General features: G+C 40.0%; 1 protein-coding gene across 6 annotated transcripts; it reads right to left on the bottom strand.

Moving 5' to 3' along the window:
- Window positions 1-215: 215 nt before the first annotated feature.
- On the bottom strand, window positions 216-27,790 carry LOC134149406 (merlin-like). 6 transcript variants are annotated; one of them, XM_062592497.1, is made up of 22 exons: window positions 27,537-27,790; window positions 27,056-27,111; window positions 26,488-26,645; window positions 23,186-23,425; window positions 22,009-22,135; window positions 21,579-21,693; window positions 19,485-19,610; window positions 18,986-19,108; window positions 14,082-14,165; window positions 13,405-13,473; window positions 13,107-13,189; window positions 11,803-11,878; window positions 11,220-11,357; window positions 9,375-9,449; window positions 8,485-8,598; window positions 7,910-8,032; window positions 7,098-7,315; window positions 6,092-6,194; window positions 5,156-5,283; window positions 4,411-4,561; window positions 3,502-3,711; window positions 216-2,442 (listed from the first exon to the last, which is right to left on the bottom strand). In XM_062592497.1, exons 5-22 carry the CDS (start codon window positions 22,104-22,106, stop codon window positions 2,407-2,409), a joined length of 2,070 nt encoding a protein of 689 aa, XP_062448481.1. In that variant the 5' UTR covers window positions 22,107-22,135; window positions 23,186-23,425; window positions 26,488-26,645; window positions 27,056-27,111; window positions 27,537-27,790; the 3' UTR covers window positions 216-2,406. The 6 variants fall into 6 exon arrangements, with proteins under 6 accessions (XP_062448481.1, XP_062448480.1, XP_062448484.1 ...); XM_062592496.1 differs by having other exon boundaries at window positions 27,056-27,790; XM_062592500.1 differs by having other exon boundaries at window positions 23,228-23,425; window positions 27,056-27,790.

Raw genomic sequence — 27,790 nt, 5'->3', positions numbered from 1 at the left:
ATGCTCTTTAGGATGACATATCTTGCAGTTATTGATTGGAATAATGTGTTCTCTTTCTTGCTTTGGGGGGAATTCAGGGCTCATGCTTCTCACATTTACTTCAGGTAAAGCATCACATTCTTAAAACAGGCAGTGCAGCTGTGCTAAGGAGAAAAGTAGTTAATTGTGCAAGTACTGAAAGAACAAGCGTATCAGAAGAAATGACTTACAGAAAATAATTGCTACAAATATTTATTTTAGAATTAAGCAACCTAATTCCTGGGTGCACTTCTCTGCAGGCTCCCTCCCAGCAACAGCCCAGTGCACCTGAGGTTCCACAAGCATTTCTCCAGCAGATCCCAATGCCTCCCACCTTCATGTTACCTTTCAAACACCACCTATCAGGGATATAATAGGAGCATTGTCCTCTGCTGCAGGAGAGCAATGCAGAGCAAGAACCCCTCTGAACCAGCAAGGCAAAGGCAGCTTGTGCAGACAGGCTTCATGGTGAAGCTCACAGCAGCATGTCCCTACAGAAGAGGGCCTCTTCTGGTTTTCATTGTGACATACAAGATTTTCCCAATTGAGGCCAAGGAAATGAATCAATTGAATATGAATGTGGAGCAATTCTCTTCTCTACACTGCTCATGACTCAGCTCAGATGTGACAGTGAGGGGAAGCCCCAGCACATGCAGCAGAATAAGGGCACAAGCTTGGTTATTTATGGCAAGACCAACAAAGAAGGAACAGGAAGAGAACACAGGGAGAACCCAGCACATCTGTCCTCCCTCCCTCAAAATCTGAGGATGCCAGTTTCAGAGCTACTGTGTGCTTTTTTCCCCTCTAGGACCATTTCTTACCTCACCACTGTCAAGCTCTGGTCAATGCAACCAGCCCAGCACTGAGCCTCTTCCCTCTTTGTCTCCATCTCACACAAAAGGCCTTTCCCAGACAGATCAGAAATCATGCATGGAATAGTCAATTTTCTGCAAATCTGTCATATAGCAGAAAAAGAGCCATGAACAGAATTAACACTCCCCTCCTTCTGCCTACCAGAGGTAGCAAGTACTCTCAAGGCTGGGATAACAAAACAAGACAGTATAGCAAATAGCTGTAATGTGCATCTTGCCACCTAACTATCATGACAGTTAAAAGTCCAAGGACTGAGCTGGCTACAGATGCTCTCCCACAATGTGTTCTCAGAGTGTTGCAGATGTGTACCCAGGAGATTCGCACATTTGTTCAAAACTTGCCTTGTTAATGTTGTTTCAGTATTGACACGCTATTCAGCTCAAAGCAGCTACTAGCATGTAGAAATTGAAGCTTTTTATTAAATGTATTTTTTTAATCTTCGTTAATCTTCGCTTTTAGGACTAGATGCTTAAGAATATTAACATCCATTTTTACATCACAACTCACACGCTCAACTGTGCTACTACTGTAGCTACAGCCATGTATCATCTACTTCCCCAGAAGTCCTCAGACTGACTATTTATTGGTGAAAGACAATTAACACAAAACCAGAACACGCAGGTAGGTTTCACTAAAGAGGCAGACATTTTCTTGCATGCACCTCTCAGAAACAAGTCAAACTTTAGCAGACACTAATAGCATCTTTTGTCTTTGTCTAATTTGGGAGCTGTGTTGCGCAGAACTGGGAAACAAGTTAATGTATGCAAAGTTCACTGGAGCAGCAAGCAACAGAGTGTTTGATACTGACAGAAACTGTAGAAAGAAACAGAAGCTGTGCATTCCAAACAAAGGATTCCCCCAGGAATATGAGACGTATTTGAAGATGTCCACCTCTATGCCTGGAATTACAAGCTGAGATTTCTCGCAGGGAAATGCAAATCAATTAGGTGATTAGAAAAACGTTTTGGGAGGAAAAGGAAAATATTTGGCAGATAAACACTAAAACGTTCAACAGCTCTGTGAGTCATGCCCCACGGAAAGGGCTGAAAACTGAATTCATCTATTGTGTGGATAAGCACCAGGCTCATATATGAATTTTCTTTTCCTCATCCCAAATATCTCCCCCAGACACTAGCTGCCTAGCCTCCTTTCTACACAAGTACTGTACTGTACTGATAGTCAGCATGAAAAGATACTGGGGGAGAGGAGGGTTTAGTTAAGTACAAAGTATTTCTCCAAAAGTGCATAAAAAGTAAACACAATGCTCTTCCAGGGTGGTTTCTTTGCAGCTATACCCAAAGACTAGCTATTTTACCCTGGCAGTTGTAGGGCTTCCAGCTCACGCTGCCAGTTTCAAAGCTGAATAGCAACACACTAACTACAGAACCACACACCATTTTATGCCATTGCCTGCCAGCACACAACGTTGTGCAAGTGTCCTCATACAGGTGCACCTTGCAGCAGCCAAACAGATTGTCACCAGGTTCTACCAGTCTGGTAAGGAAACAAGAGGCTTCAAATGTAGATCACATCCGAGTCATGCTGCTGAACCTATGTGCAAATCAAATAGGAAAAAATCAGTTCCATCCTAACTCCTACCTAAAAGGAGTCCCTTTTGTCCAGTTCTTCCTCTACCTCTGATTCTGGGTCTTTTGCCAGACACCCTGCAATAGCTTGAGGATTTTTTTTCTCCTTCTTGAAAAAAAAAATTGTCTTACCTCTGCTATCTGGATAACGTTGGTCTTAAAACAGTTGCTTCTGTTACCTGCACTAGGAAGAGCTGTTTTTTCACCTGCTGCTGCACTGAGCTCAGTCCCTTATAGTTCTGAGCCCTGAAGGTTCCAGTCTTGAAAGTTACATCCTAGAGCCTCTAACTGCTCCTGAAAACCCTTGTGATACAGATAAGGAGGATAGCTCCATTCTGTTCGTATAGAATAGCAAAAAGTACATCAAGCTTCCTTTATACTTAATACCTTGCACAATCACCACTGCCTAGAAAAAGTTAATTTCCTTCTAACTGTTCAAGAGCTGCATATCCTTGCAATCCTTCTCAAATACATACTTGATTCTCCACTGTAACTAGTGAAGTTTAAAAGTAGATTTTTTAAAAAAAAAAAAAGCCCCAGTTTACTAGCTCTGTAGGATTCACTGACAGGAATCACACATTACTTTAGAATTGAACTGTACAAAATCTAGGAAATCTATGCACTTGTTACCTTAAAATGAGAAGTTAGGCACAGTTTGTTTTAAGCTCTTGATATCGACAGTACATTCTCCTTTCCAAGCCTAGTTGATACAAATAATTTAACACAAATCTTTCTACTACACATGGGCACCTGTTTAATATTGTGAGGCTTACAGCTTTGCATTGCAACTTAGATCATAAGTGAAAAAAAAGAAACAAAAAAACAGGTGGCCTTAAGTTCTAAACAGCCCTGGATGGTGATCCAGTGCATCGTCTCCAAACTTGTCTAACAGCTATGCTTGTTTGGCATTTGAGAGGCTGTGATAGAGCTGGACAAAACACTTCCCTAAGGCCAGCCATTCTTCACTTCTTTGAACTCCGAACTTTTAGTCAACATTTGGAAATTTACTTATGAATCTCATTACCTTTACAATCTGTTTTCTGGTTCCTGTGCCCACACTGTTAGCAATCAAGGAATTTGATTGAAAAGATGACTTTTCCACTGGCACTGTGTGTTGAATTTTGTTGGTACAAGGCCAGCTGCTTGTAGTATTTAACGAGTAAGCAGGGAAAGGTCTTTGAAGATTTACATCCAATGAATCTCTACTTTCAAAGGTTTTCATCCATGACGGGGTCTTTAAGAGAACAGAACACATGGAAACTTAAATACTCTCACTACATCAACATTAAGTCAAAAAGAATATTAGATGCATAGCCAAAGAATGAAGTTTTTCTTCATCTTTTTTCCAAGCTTCCCTTCTGTTTCTAAAACAATTCATAGCCATTTTAGCTAGATGTGGAGCAGTCTTGAAAACCAAAGTCAATCCTATTCTTGCACAGGCTGGAATGTTTATAAAGAACAACAAGAAGCTTACAAACAAAATCTGTTTTAGTTCTTCACTCCTGAAGAGAACAAGATTGTTGCAACAGATAAATAGCAACCCCAAAACACATGCATAATAACGCAAAGTAAACTAGGAGAAGCTACATTTAAGTATATTAAGTTACAAATACTTAGTTTGTTCTGAGACCTTGAACCCTTACTATGACTTCATGATCTGCAAAATATGATTATTTTGCTTGTGATACTCATATCCCACCCTGGAAAAGCTTCCCAGATTTTCATGCAAGCTTTCATTGCCTCTTGTAATATTCTACTATCAAAAGTACTGAAGAATCTGCATTAAACTGAAATATAGCAATTACGTTCAGCATACATATTCAGAACATTTATGGTTCATGCTGCAAATAGAATCTGACACTTTATTTTATACAATCAACTTGCATTTTCTGATTTTGCTTCTATATCTAAAACCTGTGTTTAGGGTACACACATTTCCTAAGGAGCGATCCAAGGATCCCAGTACTTCATTCCAATGACAGTAAAGCCCAGACTGTTTTTCTTCTAATTTCAAAGCATGAATTTCAGACTTCAGTTCTTTCAAGCGATCTTCAAATTTTTTGCTTTTTTCTATGTAGTCTAACCTGCAGTCCACACATTGGAGACAAAAAAAAAAAAAAAAAGCTTGTTAACATGACAGAGCTCAAGAACAGGTATGCAGGGAAGGAGGAGAGAGATAATTCTTTGCTTCATTTTGCCGTTTTGACAGGAGGGGAAAAAAAAAAAAAATCAAATCTGACACCTGTTGACCTGACTTCCCCTGGCCCGCTAGAAAAAAGGATTTGCTGCCCCATCCCTCAGTATTCACACACTTTCCAAGTCTTTACCAAGAATTGCCTTCTAGACCAGCAAAGCAATACTGTCCCTCAACACCAGAGGGAAGCTTCTATGCTCTCATATGCTATTACTCAAGCATAGCACTTTGCACAGAGAAAATGCATTCTTGTGGCATCAAGCCACAACAAGTCCAGACACTTTTTGTCTTAGAGAGCATTATAGAGGGTGCAAAGAGCTAGTCTTACACAAACTGCATCAGCTCAGTAGAAGGCCTCCAGCCACATGTACAAGTAGGAGGCCATCCTGAATTGTTAGAAGGGTAAACTGCAAATCCCAGAGATTTTCTGTACTTCCCAATATTAACATATTCCCATTTATTTATACCATGAGCATACTGATACCTCTCTCTTTCTATCTCAAAGGACAGTCTCTTGAGGTCGATGTCTTTCAAATCCAGCTTTATGGACCCTTTTTCAAAGTTGGTATCTCGGCTGTCAGTTGGTGAGTATTGTGGGTACTTGACCATGTGCTGAAAGAAGCAACACAAGCACTGACAATGATTTGATTGCTTGGTTTTTTGGTTACTTCCCCAGCTTCTGCAAGAACGGCAATGCTGAGCCATTTCATAAGGTCCCCATGGATTCTGAGCTGCACAGAGGCTACTGCAGCCCTCCCCCTCTGAGTGCCCCCAGATGAACAGCTGAAGTCCACGACTCATAGATCCAAAAGTAGAGAAATATCCTGGCTGCAACGTTCCTTATCTATTGCAGAGAATGGACATCTATTCCTAGCAGAAGTAGAGTAGAAGAGGTAGTTGAAGCAGCAGCCTTGACATCCCCTTCTTGCTGGAGACAGCTTTCTCTTTTGCCTGAGCAGACTCATGGGCTCTTCACATGCCAGGCTAACACAGCTGGTTCAATACAACCCCCCCCCCCCACAAAACATTGCCCCACTGGAACAGTCACATGGAGTCAGTACAAGCCACAAATGCTGGGAAAACAATCCCTGCCCCCTAAATCCTGATACTAGTCCCAGTCTGTGTGGGTTTGGGGTTTTTTGTTTGTTTTTGCTTTGTTGTTTTGTTGTTTATTTAAACCATTCTCTTTATGGTTCTGATGCACTGACATGAACATATACAATTTCCAAACTGGTTACACCATGCTCAAGCACCATTTGGTCTCAATAGGTGTATTTGTTTCACAGATTGAGGAATGCCACTACCTAGTCTGACTGGGGCTACAGATCAAAAAAAAAAAAAAAAAAAACAAAAAAAAAAAAAAACACAACAGACAGTTATTCCTTGAGATGAAGTGATGCCCACCAGAACAGAAACTTACAGGATAATTAAGCCTGGTTATGTCTAAGAGTTTCTGCTTTGCTTTCCGTTCAGCCTCTCTGGCTTCATGCAGGTCTTGCTTCAGATGCTCTGCTTCCTTGGCTCTGTAAGACAAATATCCTGATATGGATGGTGGATTTTGAGCATAAAGCAACACATGGATTTGAGCTATGTACCCCACTAGTTTCTGGAAAACAAAGTCCATTACTCTGATTCTCCTCCCCAATAACATTTGTGGTAGGATGATCACATGGGGGAAAAAAACTGGACACAGCACAACACATTCTCAAGGACAATCCTGCATGAACTGGCTGAATTAATGTTTTTTTCCTACACCTAATTTCCATGGGCTTGGATATATCCCGCTGATATAGATTCCCCAGGCTATCAGAGATCCTCCCTGAGAAGGGGAGAGGCACAATATATCTGCTCTTTACTTTGGCAAGTTTTTTGGCAGTATCCTAAAACAAACAAAAGGCTCTCAATAGCAAGGTTAAACATCCTGTGTTGACACTGGTCTGCTCAGCATCTTTAGGCAACAGTTACAGAACATGCAAACTCCCACATACAGATATGTCTATACATATCTTATATTCCATAGGAGCATACGTGGTTTATGCTTCTCAATGATTTTAAAAGTCTGTAAGAAAACACACCTTGGCACTAATGAAAGTCTCAATTCCCAGTGTACAGAGACTGTTAAACTTAGCTAGCTAGGTAGTCAGTGCTCTTTTGATAATGCTAAATAGAAAATGCTTCAGCACAGTATTTGTGGATCATTAATGACAAAAATCTCTGAAACTGTCAGATCTTCTGTAAACTCTTATTGATCTGAATCACAACCACCAGTACAAGGTGCAACAAACAATACACAAGAAAATGTAGCCACTCCAAAGCATTGCTTGGGAAAAATCCTTCCCTCCTGGGCTGAGCTCTGCAAAGAGCAGCACCTTCTCCACTCAGGCATCTCAGTAGGGCCCAGATAATCCCACCCAAGCAAATCCAACCTCCGGTCAGATTCCTTCACCAGCTTCACTGCTATCAGCTCTGCCTCCCTCATCTTTTGTTCCATCAGGCGTTTCTCTTCCTTGGTTTTCAGAGCTGTGATCTCCAGCCTCTGTCGCTCTTGCTCAGCCTCTGCAGCATTCTGGGCAAGCAATTTGGCCTCTTCTTCTGCAATCTGAGCTTTCTCAGCCAGCAACTCTGCTGCTTCCTGGGATCGGAGCTAAGAGCAAACAGTTCTTCTTAGATGTTCTGTCTAGCATTTATAAAATCACTCCTGCAGTCAAGATGATGACATCTTTCCCCAGGAGATCAAGGGATAAAAATGTTAATCTTTAAAATAAAAATCAAAGTAAACATAATTATAGGATCTGTCCTTTCCCCTCTGCTCCTGAATTGCCTATCTTCCTTCCTGCCTCTTACCTCTATAAAGCAAGGAGAGACATTTGGTTCAGTGTTGAATAAAGACATTAACCAAATGCTGACAAAAGTTGCCCCCTTCAGCTGTCAGGGCCATATGCACCATGCCCTTTCTCCCAACTTCAGCTCCTAATGCTGCATGCATTCCTTCCTCTTTGCCTGAGGAAAGCACTGTGAACCAAATACAGGGAAAACAGAACAGTTCACAGCAAATGGAGGCTAGGCAGACCAGACTTCTCCCAGGTATTCCAACATGTCCCCCTCCCACTTGGTAAAAACTCTCCTGCCTCACCTAAACCACAGCTTCTGCTGTCTTATGGGAGCCATAAGAAAAAAAACCTTCTAAACCAAGACAGCCCTTCAAACACAGGAACATTCAGACTAGTATGCTACTCACCAGGGCCTCATTGGCTTGCCTGGCTTCATCTTCCAGCTGGAAAAGACGCCTTTCCAGCTCCTCTTTGGCTCGCTCAGCTTCTTCTCGGAGCTGCTTTTCCCTGGCCAACCTTTGATTCTCCATCTGGAAAGAGAATGAGCAATACAAAGTTTGTGAGTTTGCAGCAGAATCCTGAGGCAGCCAAGTGGACTCACAGCAAACAAGTAATGAGGAACTGACTGCTCTCTGACTGGTAGACTGAAGTCCACCAGAGACAATGCTGAAGCAACCTGCTCTCAACAGCACTGAACTCCACTAACTAGTAACACTAGTTATTTCAGACTGTTGGGGAAAAGACCTGGATTGGTCTGCCATGTACCCCAGATCTTTGTGGAACTGAACTGAAGTGGAACTGAAGAAGCGATCACAAACTTCACTTATTTTCTCGGATGCTACAAACACACACAAGTTGTTCCCACACATGCTCCTGCTGCACTTTCTCACCTCCCATACACGTATTGATGAATGCATGGACAGCAAGAGCACCAGCTGGAATAATAAACAGTATTTTCAGCAGCAGAGGAGCAGAGGTCTACCTTTTTTCTAGCTTTTTCTTCTCTGGCCTGTGCTTTCATTTGCTGGATCTCTATTGAGTCCACTTTTCTTCTCCTCATAAACAGGTCATGGTTTCCAATGCACAGCTGCAAAATCTGCATGGGAAAAACAAACCAAACACGACTGAGATACACTTGTACTCCAGTCAGAGGGCTATGAGCCCCATGGAGGTCTCACAGGACAAAAGCTGACACTGACTTCAGCACAAGTGCTGGCAGTTCTTTGCCTTCTGAAAAGAGCAACACTCAGGGCAGGCTCATAGCCAGGTATGTAATGGTTTAGAAAAGTTCCTAATAGGAAGAGGGATTCTTTGTCCTTCACCCTTCTCTGGTTCTAATTTCCTGGAAAAGGAAAGGCAATTGATTTAGGCTAGAAATACACAGGAGGTAGTTATGAGAACAGTCACCTCCAATGGTCCCTCTACAAGCACACTGAAAAATGACCCAACCCCAGCGGTGGGGTTAGGAAGCAGTTAGTGATGATACACTTCAGTCGATTACATCCCTTCCTGTTGCTTCTCTTGGAAAACAGGAAGTGGTACCTAGTTAGGAACCCACAGTCAGACAGGCAGATGCCGCAGTGACTTCGCACCTTTCCATATGATGCCACCTCCCAACCTTTCAGACCGCAAAGAAAATTCAGATCTCTTTGCAACTTCAGCCTTCTTTCACCTCTCACTTTCCACTCATCATCTACCCAAACAGGGTAGGACAAACAAGTGCTCCCTGATTTCCCAGACAGAACAGGGAAACACGTTGAAACTCAGGGTTCCCAGCCTCTACACAGGCTTCACAGGCAAACAAGAGTCCTTACTCACATATCACTCAGTATTAAAAGGCTCTGTTTTAAAGGAGGAAAGCAGCACACTTACCAATTTGTTTACTTTGAGTTGTGAGGAAAAGAATTTGAAGACTTCTGCTTTTTTGTCAAGAGGTTTAATAGTTAACTGTACAGACAAGAGGAAAAAAAAAGAAATGAAGCACAGGAAAAAGTAGGAAAAATAAAGATTAAAGTATTAATACTAATGCAAATTTTAGTCCTTCTCTGCATCTCTCCAGGAAATTACAAACCTATATTAGATATATGGATAGAGCGAGGCAGAAGTGTTTTGCCCAAGAGAATCAGAACCAGGGCTGTTCTCTATTACAGACATTCCTCATCTGCTTTTGTAGTAGGCCAAGTCAGAAGACAATGCTTCCCACAGACCCACACCTGGTAGCAGTTTGGGTGGTGGTTTTCATATTACCACCTGTACACTGGAAACTACTGAGAACACTGGAACAGTCACTGGTTTTTAGGAAAGCAGAATACATTATTAATCCCCAGAAGATGTCATATTCTTAAAGTCAGGGAGATGTTAAATACCTCTCTGAATTCAAATAATGTCAGGTGCAAATAAAATGCATCATAAAGGCCCAAAGCATTCGTGTCTCTTCCTATCAGATAGCCTCATGGAGTTCCCATTTTCTCAAATTTTCAGTCCTATCTCCCAAGATGTTTTTAGAGGACATGAAGGGCTTGCATACTGCCAGGTCAATGCTCAGTGTTTCACTTCTTATGCTGAGCTCAGTTCAGCTGCATAATAAAAAATAGCTTTCTTTAAGACTCACAGGTTAGCACTCTATTCTTATAATTCATTTGCAATGCAATATATAATTTCAGGCCATCTGAGGCATCAACATCATAACATACTGTAGCTCATTTCACCCAGTAGGCAACAATCAGTTGAATGTGTTTGTCTGGCAAGAAGCAGGGCTGTGAATGTCTTTGAAAACAGCAGAGTTTTAATACAGGGCTGTCCAACTTCCCAATTGTGAATTAAAGCAGTTTATTCACTGACCAGCAGGGAAGCTTAATGTTATGTAAGGAAAGAAAACCATTTGAAGGTAGAACGCTCCTGTAGATTGCCCTGCCTGATTCAATATATGTACATTTAACTCTGGACAGTAAATCTAACTCTCAAGGGGGCTTTGGTTGGCTGGGTTTATTATTTGTTTAAGACCCACAGAAAGAAAGGAACAGGCTGTGCTGTCCTTTGGTTGCTAGTTTCCAGGTATTCCAGTACCAACATTTTTCTGGTTTTGTTTTTCTGATTATAGCCTTCCATGTAGCCACATCCCTTTCATCTGAAAGGGCTCACAACTTCACCAACTCCCTGCTCTACTTTTTACGAGTAGAAGATGGGCTCTGAAATCAGAGTGAAATTTATGTAATAGTGGGGCTGTGCTGAAGACTGAAATCATGCACTGATAAAACTTGTAGAATTCAGACATAAAACCAGAGATGTCCCTCTGCATATCTCTTGCCAGTGTACTTCAAACATCATCTACAAATATAGCTTCTGCAAATGAAACTGAAGTTCTTACGGACCATCTAATCCCTGCTGAGATGACTGAAGCCAGCCATAGTGGTGTTTGCAACATAGATCTTCTGCAAAACAAGTGCATTGATCTCTTAGTAGAGGTCAAGCAGCAGGGAAGAAATCAGAACAGTAGATGGCACAAGTATGGAAAATTCAGAGCAGCCTTTGGCTCCTACGTAAACTGAGGTTATACAGCACATCTGAAAGGCAGGTCTGCCAGTTTTAGTTTGGTAACAAACCTCCCTAGGTTTTTTTCCCCCCCAAACTGTTTAAACAGAGACAGCTATCAGCCTGTTCCAAGAATCCCAGGTCCACACCCTTTGCATATAAAAAAATATATTAGATCTATCATACCTCTTTCTCACTATAGGAAATGTTTCTGATAGCGCTCCACTCAAATGACTTATTCGGAGAGAACCTGTTATTAATGCTGTAGATATGAATACCTTTGGCATCAACTCCAAGTAAGAGATCTGTATGGTTTTTATTTTGCTAAACAAAAAAGCACACAGCAGGTGTCAGTAAAGAGTATTCACAGTGACACTGAACCACTGAAAAGAACCAGTTATTTTAAGATATTGATATGTATTTGTATTTTTAGAACATTCATAATCTGTTCTACAGAAGTACCAACGTGGTCACTGCCAGCTAACAGATCTAGTCCTCTAGGTTGATTGAAACAGCTCAAACTGTTTCTCTCCCTTCCTGCTATTACATACCCAGAGCCACCCAAGAGCTTTGACAGATTTTAGATTACTGTTTTATTCACTAACTCATTTAGCAGGCAAGTAAACTGTGTCAGGGTGATCGTTACACAGCCTGCTAGTGGCAGAGAAAAGCAGAACCCAGGAGTCCCAGCTCTAAGCTCCCTAGAGGAATTTAAAATGACACTATCATACTCAACAGCAGTTGCAAATTGCTAAAAGAAAACACTTACAGCAATGGGAAAGTAATTGACACCATACATTTCCAAATCTTGGGCAATTTTCAGGTAGTTCATCTCAGCCTCATCCCTAGAGAATAATAATGTGATTACACTCGGAAATTTTTATCCAACCTTTCCCCTCCTAGCCGATTCTACATTCCCCACTTAGAAAAGAACAGACAATATAGTTCTTGGCACTTTCTTTAATTTTGCTGCCTTGCTCTCAACAACGTAAGCAGGGTGATAGAAACAGCACCTCTACAGAAAAAAAAAACAGTAAATCTTTGCCTATTTTGATCTCATGAATCATGTATAGTGCAATCTTCATTAAAATTCCAGTCCAATCTTATCCTTGTGGGTTAGGTTTGCCACCCCATCATTACCATCTCTTGGAAACCTCCTCTCCCCTTTTCTTCACATCATAGAAGACTTTCTTTAGGAAGTAGAGTTCATTGAGAAATAAATCTTGAACAAGTTCTAAACAGTGGTTTGGGCAGATTCCAAAAGGTGAGAACCTCTCCACTCACTGTTGCTCTCCCTCCAAAGCAAGACACCAGCAGGTCTTGAGGAAAATATTCAGAAAACATAGAGCTAAGAAGCATCTACAACAGCCAAAGACAAACTGAAGGATTGGGAAAGGCTGCCTCTGGGTGCCAACAACTCCTACTTCTTTAGTTGAATTTCCAGGCATGCTGAATGTGTTAGAAGTAGCTGAATGTCCGCATGGGAAGGCACTAAATTCATAGTCCTGGAACTGCTATGCCATGTCTACTGTTTTGGTTCCTTGCTAAGTGCACTGACACCTTGCTGAGCCATGACTTTCATAAGGTATAAAATAATCAGATTCCTCCTTTGTTCTAGGGTTAGAAAAGCCTGATACAGTTCTAGAAAGTTCAGGGCAGACACCAGCAACTCCAGGTACTTAACTGATTCCCTTAAAAGACTAATCTCTTAGCACTAACAATGTCAGCCTAGTGCTCAGGAACTTTTCTGCTGGCATACCAAGAATCTGCCAGGACAGGACTCCCTATTCTAGATAGGCTAGGTCATGAACTTCAGCACAAGCCCTCAGCTTCTCTGCCCACTTCAAAGCAAGTCCAACTTACAAGCACTTGGTGCCCTACACAAGACGACACTTTGTACCCAGAATGAGGAGTGTGCCCCCCCAACTTAGAAATAAAGGAACCTATTAGAAGCATGACTTGGAGCCCAGTGTCTCTTTCCTCACTTACAAAAGCCAAATTTTACTGAAGACAGCAAAAAAAAATGGTTATTGAAATATATGGGATTTTCAAAGAATGAGATCATATCAATACCTGGCAATACCCCTGTGCTCAGCATACCAAGCAGTAATCTTTTCTTCCCACATCTCTGCCGTCAACTGATACTGCCTGAGGACCTACAGAGAAGGGAAGAAGTTTGTTTTGCCTTGAACATACAAATACATGTGCTGCCTCTCTCAGTGAATGTAAATATAGCAATGCAGTTCACAGCATTTTGCCAAGTTCAGGGCAAACACAAAGTTTCTAATGCTCTGGTTAATCCCACAGCAGTATCTGTGATGCATTAAAGAGTTGATTCAAAGATTTGTTTTTATACATAACAAAGACTTACCCTTTTGGGTAAAAGTTCATCATGGGCTAGAAAGCCTGGCTCATGAAAATTCGGATCGTAGTCACCATACTGTCCCAAGAAAAGAAAAGATACTTCAGCTTACTAGATGTAGAATGCTGAAGAACTTCCTGGCTGCATAGCTTTTGTTTCATGCCAGTTCCTGACATTTCACACCCTCTGAGCTATGGGCTAAGTTCAGGGATGTAAGCTCATCTACCTCTATTGCAGCAGGCCTGCTGCAGATGGCCATCCCTGCCAAGAGCTTGTGTTTGCCTTCAGCTGTTGTATGAGTTTGGCTCCAGGTGACAATCAGTTCACTTTATCCTGACAGATACCTAAATCATTATGTCCTACCATGAGTTAGGCAGCTAAGTGTGAGCTCAAGGTATCAGCACCTGCTGTACGCAAGGACATTTTTCAGAACAGGAAAATTAACCAGGAGAAACCTCATGAAAAGGTTAGGTCCAAAGAGGTCTCCAGAACTGTGTAAAACAGCAAGCAAGCTTCTTCTCAGAATCCTTGCAGTGGCTCATAATGGCATGCAATGCTTATTAACGCCTGTACCTATACCTTCCTAGATGACCTATTTCTTTAACAAAGTTTAGCACTTTTGCACATTTTACTTAACACAATGCAAATGTATTTAAAAAAAGTAAAGAGTACCATTATTCACAAACCTTGGCCTGAACAGCATAAGAAGCCAGTAAAACTGTTGCCTCTGGAGAACAATAAATTTCCTCATCCAGTATCTGTTTCTTAACCTAAAAATCAAGAAATAAATGGGAGCAAGTTACAGAAGGAGCTCAAAGTCAGGACTTATGTCAGGCTTGAAATGAAACTGGACATGCCCAAACTAATGACTTGGCAATCGTCATCAGGAGTTAATAACAGCAACAATAAAGCAGCATTTATACACAGAAAATCTTTACTTAAGGTTATATTGAATGAAAAGCCAAAATTTTGAAAGCTAAAATATCTTAATTTAGGTTCATAAAAATGCCAGTCAGCTATCTCCCTACTCTTAAATACGGAATCCTGAAAAAGAATGTGCTACAGAAGATGAATTTTATTGTCTGCACTTCATTTCACTGTTTTTCTTTTCTCCTTGCTTTGAAATAGCCCTTCATGTCTAATTTATGATAGCTAGGTTTTCCTAATGTTTGCACTGCACCTTGAATAAAGGTGATTTATAAGTGCAAAATATTATCAGATGTTATCTAAAAACTACTGCAAGTACTTTCTTGTAAATGCTCCTTGCAGAGAGCAGAGGCTTCATTCTAGCTCTCAGTGAAAGAATCTTTATTCCAGTTTGGCAAAACAAACTTACCTGCATTTTCTGGCTTCTGTATGCTGCTAAAGGATGTAAACAGACCTGTTATACTAAATTCTGATTGTAAATTATAGTTCTGGAAATAAGCACGAAAGCTAAAGAAATATTTTAATTTCAGTAAGACAACTCAGTGAAAAGACAACAATCAGTTGTTACATTCTCAACCAAATTATTTCCAGCTTAGAATAAAAACATGTCTTTTCCATAAATCAGGAAAAACTTTTAGTCTTATCATTAGGGTTTTTTTTTCATACTACCTTCAAACAAATATAGTGAAACACCCTTTCTCATGCTCCCTCTTATTACCAACTCATACCCCAGAATGAAACTATAGCAATTTTGCCTTCAACATTAAAAAAAGGCAGGTGAGCTCCTTAGCTACTGCAAATCACCATAATCTCTTGTATTCAATGGTGCTAAACAGGCTACACAAAACAGTGATCTGACCTACTACTTAGAAGGGTACTAAAAGCCTATACAACAAAAAAAAAATGCAGTTTTGTTGAAAAACAGTTACCTTTACAACATGTAAAATACTGAATTTCTGGAAGGAACCACTGGAGATCATCCAGTCAAAGCAGGTCCAACCCGATCAGGTTGCTCAGGGCCCTGTCCAGCTGAGTTTTGAATATCTCCAAGGATAGAGACATTATGATGAAAACATTAGGATGTTTACAAGCTGTCCAGAAAGTAAACCCTCAATGAGAACAGACCTGCAATGTTCACAAGCCAGTGTTGCAGTATTGGAGAATGAAGGAGAGCCCACAAAGGGAAACTGCCTAATAGAGCACTGAATCTATTCAAATATTGTGGTCCAAGTACAACAAAAAATGTAGAGGCTTAAAAACAAAAGCAGAGAATAAAAGAAGTTAAAAGACTCTTTACCATTTAACTTTAATAATCTCTGGTGCTACCGTGATTAGAGGTGTAATAGTATAAGAGGTTGCTTGACTTTATACCTGCTGGGTTTTCTACCTCAAAAAACTAAGAGGAAAGAAGAAAAACCCCACTAAATCATATTCACAACTTGCCTCAAATATAATGAATTTAGCCTATTAACAAGCACAAGATAAGAAAGATTTGCATAATGCAGTCTTAAACATTTTCAAAATGGAAGAAAGAAATTACTTGAGATAATGCTGAACTATCTACAAATACAAGTTGGAACTGTAGGCACTGTGAACTGAAATGAACCGAAAGAGTTTTTCTTTTAAATTTAGCCTCTGGTGAGCACAGTATATGAACTTGAGTTGTAGTGTAGGGAAAACTAAGCTGTAAAATGGAAAAAATGAAAAGATTTTTCTTCCAAATTGGAAAGCTGCAGCTTTCATATTCCATGGTACAAATGATATCTTTCAGAATTGAGGAAAAACTTAAGATAAATCCCATATATATGTGCCTGAGTTTTTAAATAAAATCTTATAAGGATGTTTTCTTATGCTCCTTTATAAAAGAGAAAATTATTTAATCTTTAAACAGAAAAAAAAAATTAGCTTTAGTCTTAAGTTTATTCATGTTTGGCAAAAAGCTGGTATGCCACATTAATATGTAAAGGTCTGAATAGTCAGTAGAACTGAAAACTGTAAGCATCCAGATGTCTGTACATGTTTTTCCTATTAGTATCCAGGTGTGATCTTAAGTCCTTATAGTCAGGAAACTTGGCAAGTTCAAATTTGTTTCTGTCTTGTTTTTCAACTGTGGAATGAGAAGAATTTGCTAATTGTGTATCTGCCAGTCAAGGCAGGTTCAAGGAGAAAAGAAAAGCAAAGGCAAAAAAACAGGATTAAAAGAAAGATGAGGAAGAGTTCTGCCCCTCTCATTCCTTTCCAAAATTAGCTTAAGAAACAAATTGCCAAGTGGTTAAGGGTTCTGGATGAAGTTCTAGCTCATATATTAACCCTTGGAACAACAGCATTTTCTCATTACTTCACTAACATCCTCCTCAGGGAATGAGTGTATTCATTGTGCTCATTTACAGATGCAGACCAATTTTCCTCCATATATCCAGTATGCTTGCACAGACATGTACTGCTGAAAACTACCAGAAAGAAGTAACCCCTCAGAAAGCTGCAACTTGCAGAGGATTCTGCAGCAACTCAAGAAAGAAGCTGGATTAGCATGGATGTTGGAACAGGCAGCTGACCAACAAGGGACCATCTGCAACCCCCTTTGGAACTTACTAGATGAACACACCTATGTTTCAGGACAGACACCAAACTACATGATCTTTTATCCCTACAATCCAAAATGCAGATTCCTGAAGGACAGGTTGAGTCCTTGTCTCCTAGTGATCGTGCCTTCTACAGTCATACACAGCAAGATCTCCCAGTAACCACATGGACTATTTTTAGGAGCTTCAGAGTTTTCAGGGCTAGGCTGCAGTCACAGGTCCTGTTCCAGCTGCAGCTGATATGGGAAAAACTATTGTCCCCAGCTGCTTATCACTGTTCCTTCCGTCTTCTCCACCTTCACAACTGCCACCATAATTGCTTGAGTAGTCACTCCTGCACATAGCTCATCCATCTAATAACAGGTCTTTTTTAATCCTGTACATTTTGACAGAACTGGGTTAGGGAATGGTTACACAAGAGATTTTACCAGCAGGTCTAAGAGAACAGTGACACTCTCAAGACCTCTCTTCGTCCAACTTAGCTGAGGCCAGAGCAGGTAACAGCTGTCCAAGGCTCAGGAAAACTCTTCAGGCTGATGCAATGATAGCTTCACTTTTACACATCTCAGCACTGGATCAATTAGGGCAGAAACCTTGAGAAATGCAGTCTCATTTAAATTGCTTCAGAAAAATTACAGACATTTGCTGCTAGTCCAGTTATCAGACAAACAGCTAATAAGAGCAAATATGTAAAGTTTAGCAGAAAAAATACAGTTGGGGTAAGTGAACCTGCCTGAGGCCAGACTGATGACCCAGGAAGTTTGGCGTTAAAAACAAACAAACTCACCTACATCACATTATGTTAACCCTGAAGTGGTACACTGATGACCTAAAATCTAACATAAGACAGAAATTTTCATAGACCTCAGAAAATACAATGCTGGTGACAAATACAAAAAGATAGAAGTAGATCACAGTGTTCTAATTATATGAGGAAAAAGCCTTCATGTCTGGGCAACAGTAGAAATAAAGGAAAGAATAAATTAAATCAATCTGAAATTTCTTGTCCTCCGAGCATGAAACTAGCTCCCACAAATACTGCACTGTGTTGTCTCACAGGATCGGTAACGAGCGTGGCTATGGAGAAGAACTGTTAGCGCACAGAAATACAACACAACAAGAAGTACTGTTTGATTTAAAGTGGGAGAGTAGTTCCAAACCTATATAAAGTCTTGTCCCAAAATTCAAAATGGATTATGACCAGCCTTGCTGACTCATCTCCGTGACTCATACTCCAAACCTGAGTAAAAAATGGGAACCTTGGCAAATTAATGTCCCTCTGCATATCCACCTGTACTCAAGTAACCTAATAATCAGTGCTCCTGTCTTTCATAATTATGTGCTAAATCACTGTAGAATTTGTAAAAGCTGTACCATGCCATCCCAACAAGCTTTGAAAACATATTTTAAGTGCCTAGATATAACAAATTACAGATACAGGGAGAAGAGGATTCCATTCCCAGTTTCAAATGTTAAATTAATGAAGCAGAGCAAAATTTGGGGGGTTTTGGGGAGTTTTTTTTTTTTTTTTTTTTTGTTTTTTTTTTTTTACTTAAAAATGTTTCAGATTTGAAGAGGAACCCAGAATGAATTGGCTTAACAGATCTGTTCTTTTGATCAATGTCAGGCCCAGGGCATAAAATGCATTAAAAAATTAAAAAAATTTAAAAAAATCTCCAAAAATACTCATTTTTGCTACTTTTTTCTTCTTCCACTAGCTTCAGAAGAGAAGGTTCTTCAAGCAGTGCTAACTTTGCATGGATATATTTTTTTAATATAGACTGTTAGGAGCAAACATGAAGCTACAGGTCCCACCAATTTGACTGCTATTCCTAGCACAAACACAGCAAGTAAAGCAATCAAGAGAACAAAAACAACATTCAATTTAATATCACATAAAACCACAGTATTCAGGAGAGATGTTTGTATTTTAGAAAATGAGATATTTACAGGGACATCTCACATGGCTAAAGTGGACAGAGTCATTCTGAGACTAACATCTGTCAACAAGATCAAAGGCAATACAAAAGGAGTAGGATGAACACATAAGGAACTCGTGGTTAAAAAAAGCTGTTCCTGACCTGAAGGAAGAATAAATGCTGGGTAATCTCCTGTAACAGTTCCTCTTCTACCTTCTCTGGGTAGAATTTAGCCAAAAAGTGAAAGCTAATGGGATCTTCTTTGGGGATTTCTTGATCTAAAACCTATTTAAATAAAAATAAAATCAGCAAGAAAAATACAGAAATGTCTCCAAATAATATTCTAGAGAAAAATCAGAAAGCAGCTGATAATCCACTTAAAGCAGCCTCTTCAAATATTAGTAGGAAGGGCAAATGTTTAGCTTTAATGTAAAAACAATTAGCCCATATAACAGTGATCAGTGTGACACTCCAGGCCAAATGTTATACAAAGAGTCAGACAGTATAACAATGAAATTCTTTAGCCTTAAAAGAGATACCATCTAGAATTATGGGTTGTCATTTAACACACCTTCCTTTAGCTCCTGAGCCAAAAAAAGCAACTCTTTTAGAAGTAGAAATTGCCAGGTTGTGTTCCCCACACACGCTTCATTTTCTATACCTTTTTGTCCATCTTTAACCAGGTGCACATTCCTTTTATTGTGTACTGCAATCCAAAGAACCAAGTCTCTCTTAAACCAAGTGCTCGGCACACCAGATCAAACAAGTCCTTTCCTTTCCACTTCATCTAGAAGAAAGTAAGCAAAAATGGATTTTGTCTTGAATTTGCTACATTTTAGGCAAGGAAAGCAGGCTACCATTTGCCTTTCTCTGCGAACTACTTTATCTCACCTTTAGCTTTTCAGTGAAATATACCCACCATTGTCTACAGCAAAGGAGCAGTAATTATGGTGTTCTGTCTCTTCTTCCTCTCCTCCACACTCACATTCACAAAGCAGCTGTAGTCATTTACCACAGCATCAAGCACTTTCACAAGCACAGGGAATCAGGATCATAATCTCCTAAGTATGTGGCAAGGCTTTATTAATATTTGTAAAGTCTTATTCAACAGCCTATACAAATTGGAAAGACTGGAGAGGAGGCCTGGGGAAATTAAAGGAGTGCCAGGGCACAGTAAAAGTGTCAAACGATCATAAAGCAAATCCATCTTTTGCATACCTCAGTTATTTTACTGGTGTTAAGCCAAGCCTTTATGCTACTTTGATTTAAATGAACAGGAGTCTGTCTTCTAGAAGCAAAATTTAGTGTACAGTACAGTCAGGATTTTTTTGTATCCAGAAAAAAAAATAGTGATCTAATCTGATGGGGTAGATACAGAATGAGAGTAATTTACTAGCTCAGCTCCATAGAGAACAGATTTTGATTAAAGGTCCTGAATTTCACACACACACACACACACTATGTCTCATTTTTCATAGAAGAGGTTGCACATCTGTTTCTTCTATTTGGCTACGTGTTAAAACATGATTTTGTCTAATCGCATGGGCAGCCACTGAGAAACTTAATAGCAAAAAAATGAATTTCTAGGCAGTATTTGGATGGGAAGTAGGAAATCATCTCAGGAAAACAGCAATATTTGAGAAGTGAGGGATAACACAGGAAGGAATATATCAAAAACGTATTTCCAAATCCGTTATTTTCATGACTCTGCCTTCAGGTATTCTAGATCAATAAGGAACAGAAATGCACTGCCTATGACTAACATTCTGTCGCTGCAGGACTTAATGAAATACTAAACCCCTCACGAGATAGTCATCTCTCATTAAAGCTGTCAGTCTCACTGGACCTCAGTTTTCCAGCTCCTTTTCTCAAAATAATACATCTTTTTGCTTCTGTTGAATGATCAGGAATTCATCAGCCACACAGCTCTGTCTCCTGAACAGCCCAAATCATTTAGCAATTGATCAGTTGGTATGTTTGTATTCTTCCACATTTTTCTGCAGACATGATTTCTCTACCTAATTTACTAGATAGCCATAACTAATAGAAGAGGAGCTAGCTTCTCCATTCACATGGATCATTTTTCTCCTCAGCTCAGAGAAAACCAGAGTCATTCTAGCTGAAGAAATAAACTGGAGTTTACAAATGGTAAACTCATATTTGAAGAAATTTCCCATGGAAATCATGGAAGTATCATTTGGTAAATTACTTTACAAGCAACATATTTCAATGAATTCTGATAAGATTTTCCTCATTGAGGGTGTCTTAAGAATCGTGCCACTTAAAAAACCGACGTGGAAATAGGCACACTTACAAACAAGAAGCCCTGCATCACGTGCTGTGATAGTGTGACACATTTTTATAAAAATAATGGATCGATTTTAAGGCAAACAGAATTTAAACTTTTACCCATTCCAAGATAGATGCAGGCTTTTTTTTTTTTGGGGGGGGGGGCACTAATAGTGTACTGCCTTCACATAACTTAGGCTAGTACTACCAAACTGAAGTGATATTTTTCACAGACTTTGTAGCTAAATATGGAAGTTAGCGAGCAGAGCAAGGAATTGCTCCCCTAACCCACTACTCTCTTCAGCCTTTAGTGATTCCATTCCTTTATTCACAACTACTGTCTAGCACCTCAACTCCACCTGTGGCTTTTTACAGAATTTTGAAATATCTTTGGAATATCTCTTATATCTTGCTAATACAAAGGGCAGTCTCCATCTCTTTCTAGCATTCTGCTGAGGACTCTTACCTCACAACTGAACTCCATTTCAGCATCCACTGTTACGATTTTGACTTTAAAAGTCTTCGGTTGTTTCTTCTTCAGGCCTCGGATAGACATATTTTTTAGCTTATGATAGCCACACCTGAAATTGAACACGTCTTACATTTAGGGCTGGAAATATAACAACATTTTCTTGGCTAAGTTCTAAGGTAGGATAAGTCCAAACTTGTATAAAGTCATCCTTCACTATGAGCTGTCTTTATACATGTTAGAGCATCCAAAAAGATGCTCTGACCATAAACAAAAAAGGATCTAAAATTTTTTTTATATATATATATAGTTTAGCATGGGGATCTACTCTTTAAAAACAGTTGTTCCAAAAAATAATTCTTGTTTTTTGTCTCATATCTGTATAAGCACTGGAATTCCACAGTACTAGAATGAGTTTCATTCAGACCTTATATTGCAAGATCCAGGGGTCTGCCTCTCACTACGCCTGAGGACATCTAGGGATCCTCCAATCCAGCCCTTGTGATCCATACAATCAACATCCATGCAATTCAGCAGTGTCTTGCTCTGAAACTCTGTAACAGATAAATAGGCACAGTTTCACATAGGTAACACTTGGATTTTGAGTCACGGCAACATAAACATGGCATTCCTCATCCCCTTCCCATATCCAAGCAAAATTCCTCCTGCAGTCTCTCTGCAACAAATGCATCAGTGGAAGCACCGTTTGTAAAACATATGGCAGACAGCTGCATTATATAGCAAAAAAATATGGTATCATCCTTACGTCAACCCTTTTCCATCAGTTATGACGCCCTGAGCAACTAATCTGTTGCATTTATCCACATCATAGGATCTTAACTCCCTACAATAATACAAATGCTAGTGAAATTAAGCAAAGTTTATGCTGCTGTCTTGAGCATACTAGCTCACAATGATGAAAGCTATTTTAAAAAGCTGATTTTTCCAGTGGACTTCTTGTAATGTGAAATTAAGTTCTTCATAGGCCTACCAAATATTCCTTCAAAAAGTTTATATTTTAAAATGCAATTGACCGCATGCCTTCAAAAATAAAATGCATGAAAACACATTTGTTCCATTGCCAGAGGGTTTTGAGGATACCAGTCAAATCAAACACTGCAAGCTAGGGCTAAATGATGTACTGTGAATTTGCACTACGCACTTCTCAGATGTTTACTTTTGAGCATAGGAAATAAAGCTGTAAAATTTTCTTGTTTTTCTTTCATAAAATTAATAGTTCAGATTTGCACAGCCTAGTTAATATCAGTGAGCTATAAAGGCTACAAGGAGACTAAGGCATTCTTGGTTTCCTACAAAATAAAGCTACTATAACATGGCAGACTTCCAATCTCTTCTTAAGAAACCCCAAAATAAAAGTTCCAGTTTAAATTGAAAAGTTCCACTTGTCCAAATCTTTCAAGATTTTATAAAATATCTTGTCTTTCTTCCACTGAGTCTTAAAATGGCACATAAGCATACTGAGTATTTTCCACTTACTTTGCATTTGCCCCCTCATCTAAAAACCCCAAATACCTAAGAGAAAAAATGTGTATGAATTTTTGACTTGTAGGGAAGTTGAGGCAGAGAACATATGAGTTAGTTACCAAATCACATGGGTATCAGAACAAATATTTGAGACAATTCACAGTGAGACGGAGAAGCTCAGGAGAAAAGTCATCTTTCTGACAGCACTGAGACCAGCCAGATGTCCGCTCCCTCCAGTAGTCCCTGGTAAAGCTTCTGCTGAAGTCTTGTGTCCAGTTTGGGGCAACACACTTCCAGAAAGATAATGGGCTAACTGGAGTGAGTCCAAAGGAGAGATTCAAGGGCTAAAAAACCCCAGTCTGTGAGGTAAAATGAAAGAACTGGTTAGTATAGAGAAGGAACAAGCATGATGAGACATGAAGATAATGTCCACTCTCTATGACCACAACAGTCAGGTCAAGAAATAACAGGCTTAAACTGCAGCAAGGTTACATATTGAGAAAAAATCCTATCAATAAGATACTACGATGCTGGAAAAAGCTGAGGATGCAGTTTCCATCTTTCTGAACGAGTTAGACAAACCTCTATCAGGAATGATGTGAGGGTACCTGCTCCTGCACCAGGACCCTTCTGAGACCCTAGCAAAATTTGATTCAGGGAGACATATCCAGAGCACTACCAAGTACCTTCACTGCCAGAGTACCCCCTTGTCTTTGGGAAACATTTTTAGGGAAGTGCAAAACACAGATCTCGTCAGAGTGCCTTTTCTCTATAATTTAGAGACTATTTCAGGGCATATGGCTTAGTAGAGCTCAGGTCCTTTCTATCGGTATATGCTATACTCATTTTTATATATTTAAATATTCACATATTTGCGTAAGGTATTTTAAATTAAAGGAAAATGAATATTTTGAAAGCATCCAAGTCACCATAGTAGCATGGTGTAATGTAATTGCAATAACCTTGAGTGTCAGAGTATCACGTGAAGGTATCCAAAACAGCAGCATAATTATTCCAATAAATTTTTAGTCTCTGATCTGCAAGCTGCAAAGCTGATGGTAAAATTATTTTTCACCTATTACATTCCAAAGGCCTTTCCTGTCCAGTTTTCCTCAATATCTGCAGTGTTACTGAAAGAGAGTGTGCCATTGGATACAGCAGTTAAGGTATTAAAAGTATGAACCACTATGAAATACTGGATACAAACCTTTCTATTAGTTCTCCTCAGAGGAAAAAAAAAAAAAAAAAAAAGCTGAAGACAAAAAGGAAAAAGGTTCAGAGTTTATTCTTAATATGTAATTTGAACTAGCCAATTCAATTATACAAGAACTTAGAGTTAGGGACAGTATAGAATGCTCTCAAAGAGTTTTGGAAAATGCTGAACAGATAAAACTGAACTATTTCAAGAGAATGTCATTTTGAGAAAATGGGTACAAAAAACTCTAAAGCCCTTCATTTTTACTTTGAAGTTTTTCCCCCTCTGTATAACACAGTTGAAATGACAATATAATTTGTTCAAGATTGCCAATAGCACTTTTTTTTTCCTTTCCAGAATTTCCATTCCATGGAAAAGTACATTCTGTCTCACAGTAAAAACACATTTTCAAATATTATATTTTCCCAAGAAAGGTATACTCCATTTTAATCAGCAATACTAGGAGAGAAATAAAAAAGATTCTCACTGAGTTTAAATGAATGCCAGCTACTGATAACATAAGCAAAAGCACATAAATATTTAGAAAAATAACTTTTCAAATAAGAACATTCTTGCAGAATAAGGCAATTCAGGTTTGCAATCTTTGATTTAAATGCAAAGTGATACACTATCAAGATCTCTTGCTAATAACAACAGCTTTGAACTGTGAATCATATGCAACTTGTTTCAAGATACAGGTTCTGTGATTGAGTTCGTGATTTATTTATGCAGTTGCCAGAGGGCTATAAGCTCAAGATCCAGAGGCAGCAAAATGGAATAGCTCACAGCACGTTATCATAACCTTACTAAATAACATGTTAATCCAAAACAGGGTGGGGTGAAAAGAGATTCCTGTGCAGCCAGAATCTGGGACTTGATAGTTTAGAAGCTGTGAATGTCCACAGCTTCCTCAGCACCTAATGAAAACTAAGAGACAGATAAGAGCTTTACTCAATGGGGTAATCAGAATGCAGAAATGAGGAATGTAACCTGCAGGAACTGTACAGTACTAAGACTGCCTCTCTGTGTGTCCGCATTAGATGAAAGAACTAACATTCTCCAGCTCCTACTGGATTACAATCTGCGCCCTTCCTGACAAGGGGAAACCAGCATCAGAGCAAAATGTGGGGGTACAAGGGAACCCAGGAACATCGGGCAACAGCAAGAAGAACTGGCAAGGCATTTCTTGCCAAGACTGATGCTTATCTACATAACAGCACTAGATGGGCAGCAGTACTACACCACTGCACCATACAGCTTATCGAATTGGGAAACAACACATACTAGATATCACTTACTTCTACTGTTAACTTGAAAGTATAATCTGAAAGAAAATGAAAACAGCACCCCCCACTAGCTCCATAAGTCCTCCAGATTTCAGTACATCACAGATGCTGAGACACTGAGAAATACCTTGACTAGCAAGCTGTAATTAGCCTTCCCAAGAGCGAGAGTATGATTTGTTTTCAGTTTAGTATTTCCAAGGTAAATTGATGGTTCGCAGAGTTCTGCATAGGATATAAATGTTTTCCTCTATAGGACACTTACTTTCAGTAACAATTGTGCATGAGGCACTACCATCCAGTCACACTTCAGTGAGCCGAACTCAAGTGAAAAAAAGCACCTCTGCTCTAACTCTGACACACATGCACAAAGCCAGCATCACTTTTTAAGGTGAACCTTAGTCCTAGCAGTGGACAGGCTAGAAAGTGGTGGAAATTGAAAGTCCCTTCTCTAATAGCCCCCAAAGCAGTCTATCTTTCCAGGTTAATGTTCAGTACACGCACAGGGGCAGTCCACCCACCAGAAGAGTCCTTACCTGAGCCGAAACGTATAAATCCTGTGGGTGCAGCGTGGTTTAATGAAACAAGGTTTAGGAAGCACTTTAAGTGGCACCAACAGCAGATACATGATGCATCAAGTACAAAGTACATTAGCAGAGACACTGCTACAATTTGAAAGTCCTTTCATCACTGAAATATTTAATGTAACTCCTACTCCTAAGATCCCCTTCCTTGTCATGTTTCTTTTATCTCCTGAGTTTCTATACTTAAACTCAGAAGTTAATGCAACTAAACTTAATACAGACAATAAAGGAGAAAAGTAAGCTTGTTTACAGTCATTGACTCATACTTCTGCCTGTGTTCCCTGCCCTGCCTAAATAACAACTGAAGCAATTAATTCATTGTTTTAAAATGGGTCAGCGATATAAATATTTTTTCTTACCTCTCAAACTAAGAAGAAGTTACCTAAAGTCACCAGTTGGAATCAGACTTACTTCCCAGATCCTTTTCTGAACCAGCATAGGAAAATAAAATCTCTTTTGATCCAAAATTCCATATTTCTCAGCAGACATCAACGTTCACCCCTCACAAGTTCTGCCACTGAAAATAAAATTCAAGAACAACTTTTATAGTTGATCCCCTTTCCTTTGTTTCCTATGAACCACAGCATGTTAGCGCCCTCTGAAAAATCAAAGAATTGCTTCCCCAGGTGATACGAAGGACTCTTAACCGTTTCCTGCCTGTGCCGGCAAGACTCCTCCCAACTTCTCTCCACTGCAATTCAAGCAGCAAGACGCTAAAAGAAGCGCAGGTTTCAGGAACAAGACCACGACCCCTGACTTGCATATTTCTAAGAACTGATAATGAACTCTCAAACAATCTCTTTGGCAGTATTTGATAAACTGTTTCAACAGTGTGTCCAGCAATACAAATAGTTTGTTCTCATCGTACCCAGTCACCTCAAATAGCAAAATTGCAGTGTTGTCCTATTAAATAAACACAATTCCTACCTGCCTTCTTCCTGTGGTGACAGACAATGGGACAGTAACGCCTAAAGAAAACGAGCCTGAAAAACGGGCAGCACCAAAATATTTGCAAGTGAAAAAAAAAGGTGAGTGAAAACAAGTTAAAAAGATGTAAAGCTAGCCCCAGGCTGAAGTCACAGGCGCAAAGTGCAACAGCACCCTCCAGGAGCTGCTAGCAGCACATTAGCTTGAGTGCAATGGCCGAGCCAAGGCCCTTATTGCCATTATTCAACCCAGAGATTTCCCTAGGTGCTGATTTTAGACACAGATTTAAACCGAATTTCTACCAGAGGGTGGGTAAGCAAGGACAACAGGCCTGTTCTCCTCCCATTTCTGACACGCTATAATTTCAGTAGGTTCACATGAAATCCCCCCAGATTTAGCCCATTTACACATCCTTGATCTAACTGTGGGCAGAAGAGCACGAATTCCTGTGAAAACACACAGCCACCCACAAAAAAGTCACCTTTCCCCACAGCTTTACCCCCTTCCTCATTCGAGGCGCAAAAGCGGCTCCCCCCCCGCGGGCTGCCCCGCGAGAGGGCCCCACGGCGCTCGCACCCGTTACCGGCACGGGGAAGGGGGGGAAGGCACCGCACCACGCGCGCCACGGCCGCCCCGCAGGCTCGGGCGAGGCCTGAGGGAAGGGGCCCAGTGTGCCCCGGGCCCCAGCTGCGGGCCCAGTCAGGGCCCCTCAGCCCGCTGTGGGGAGAAGCGCCG

The sequence above is a fragment of the Rhea pennata genome, chromosome 20, assembly GCF_028389875.1.
Source record: "Rhea pennata isolate bPtePen1 chromosome 20, bPtePen1.pri, whole genome shotgun sequence".
NCBI classification, from domain to species: Eukaryota; Metazoa; Chordata; class Aves; order Rheiformes; family Rheidae; genus Rhea; species Rhea pennata.
This window is presented reverse-complemented; position numbering and strand designations above follow the sequence as displayed.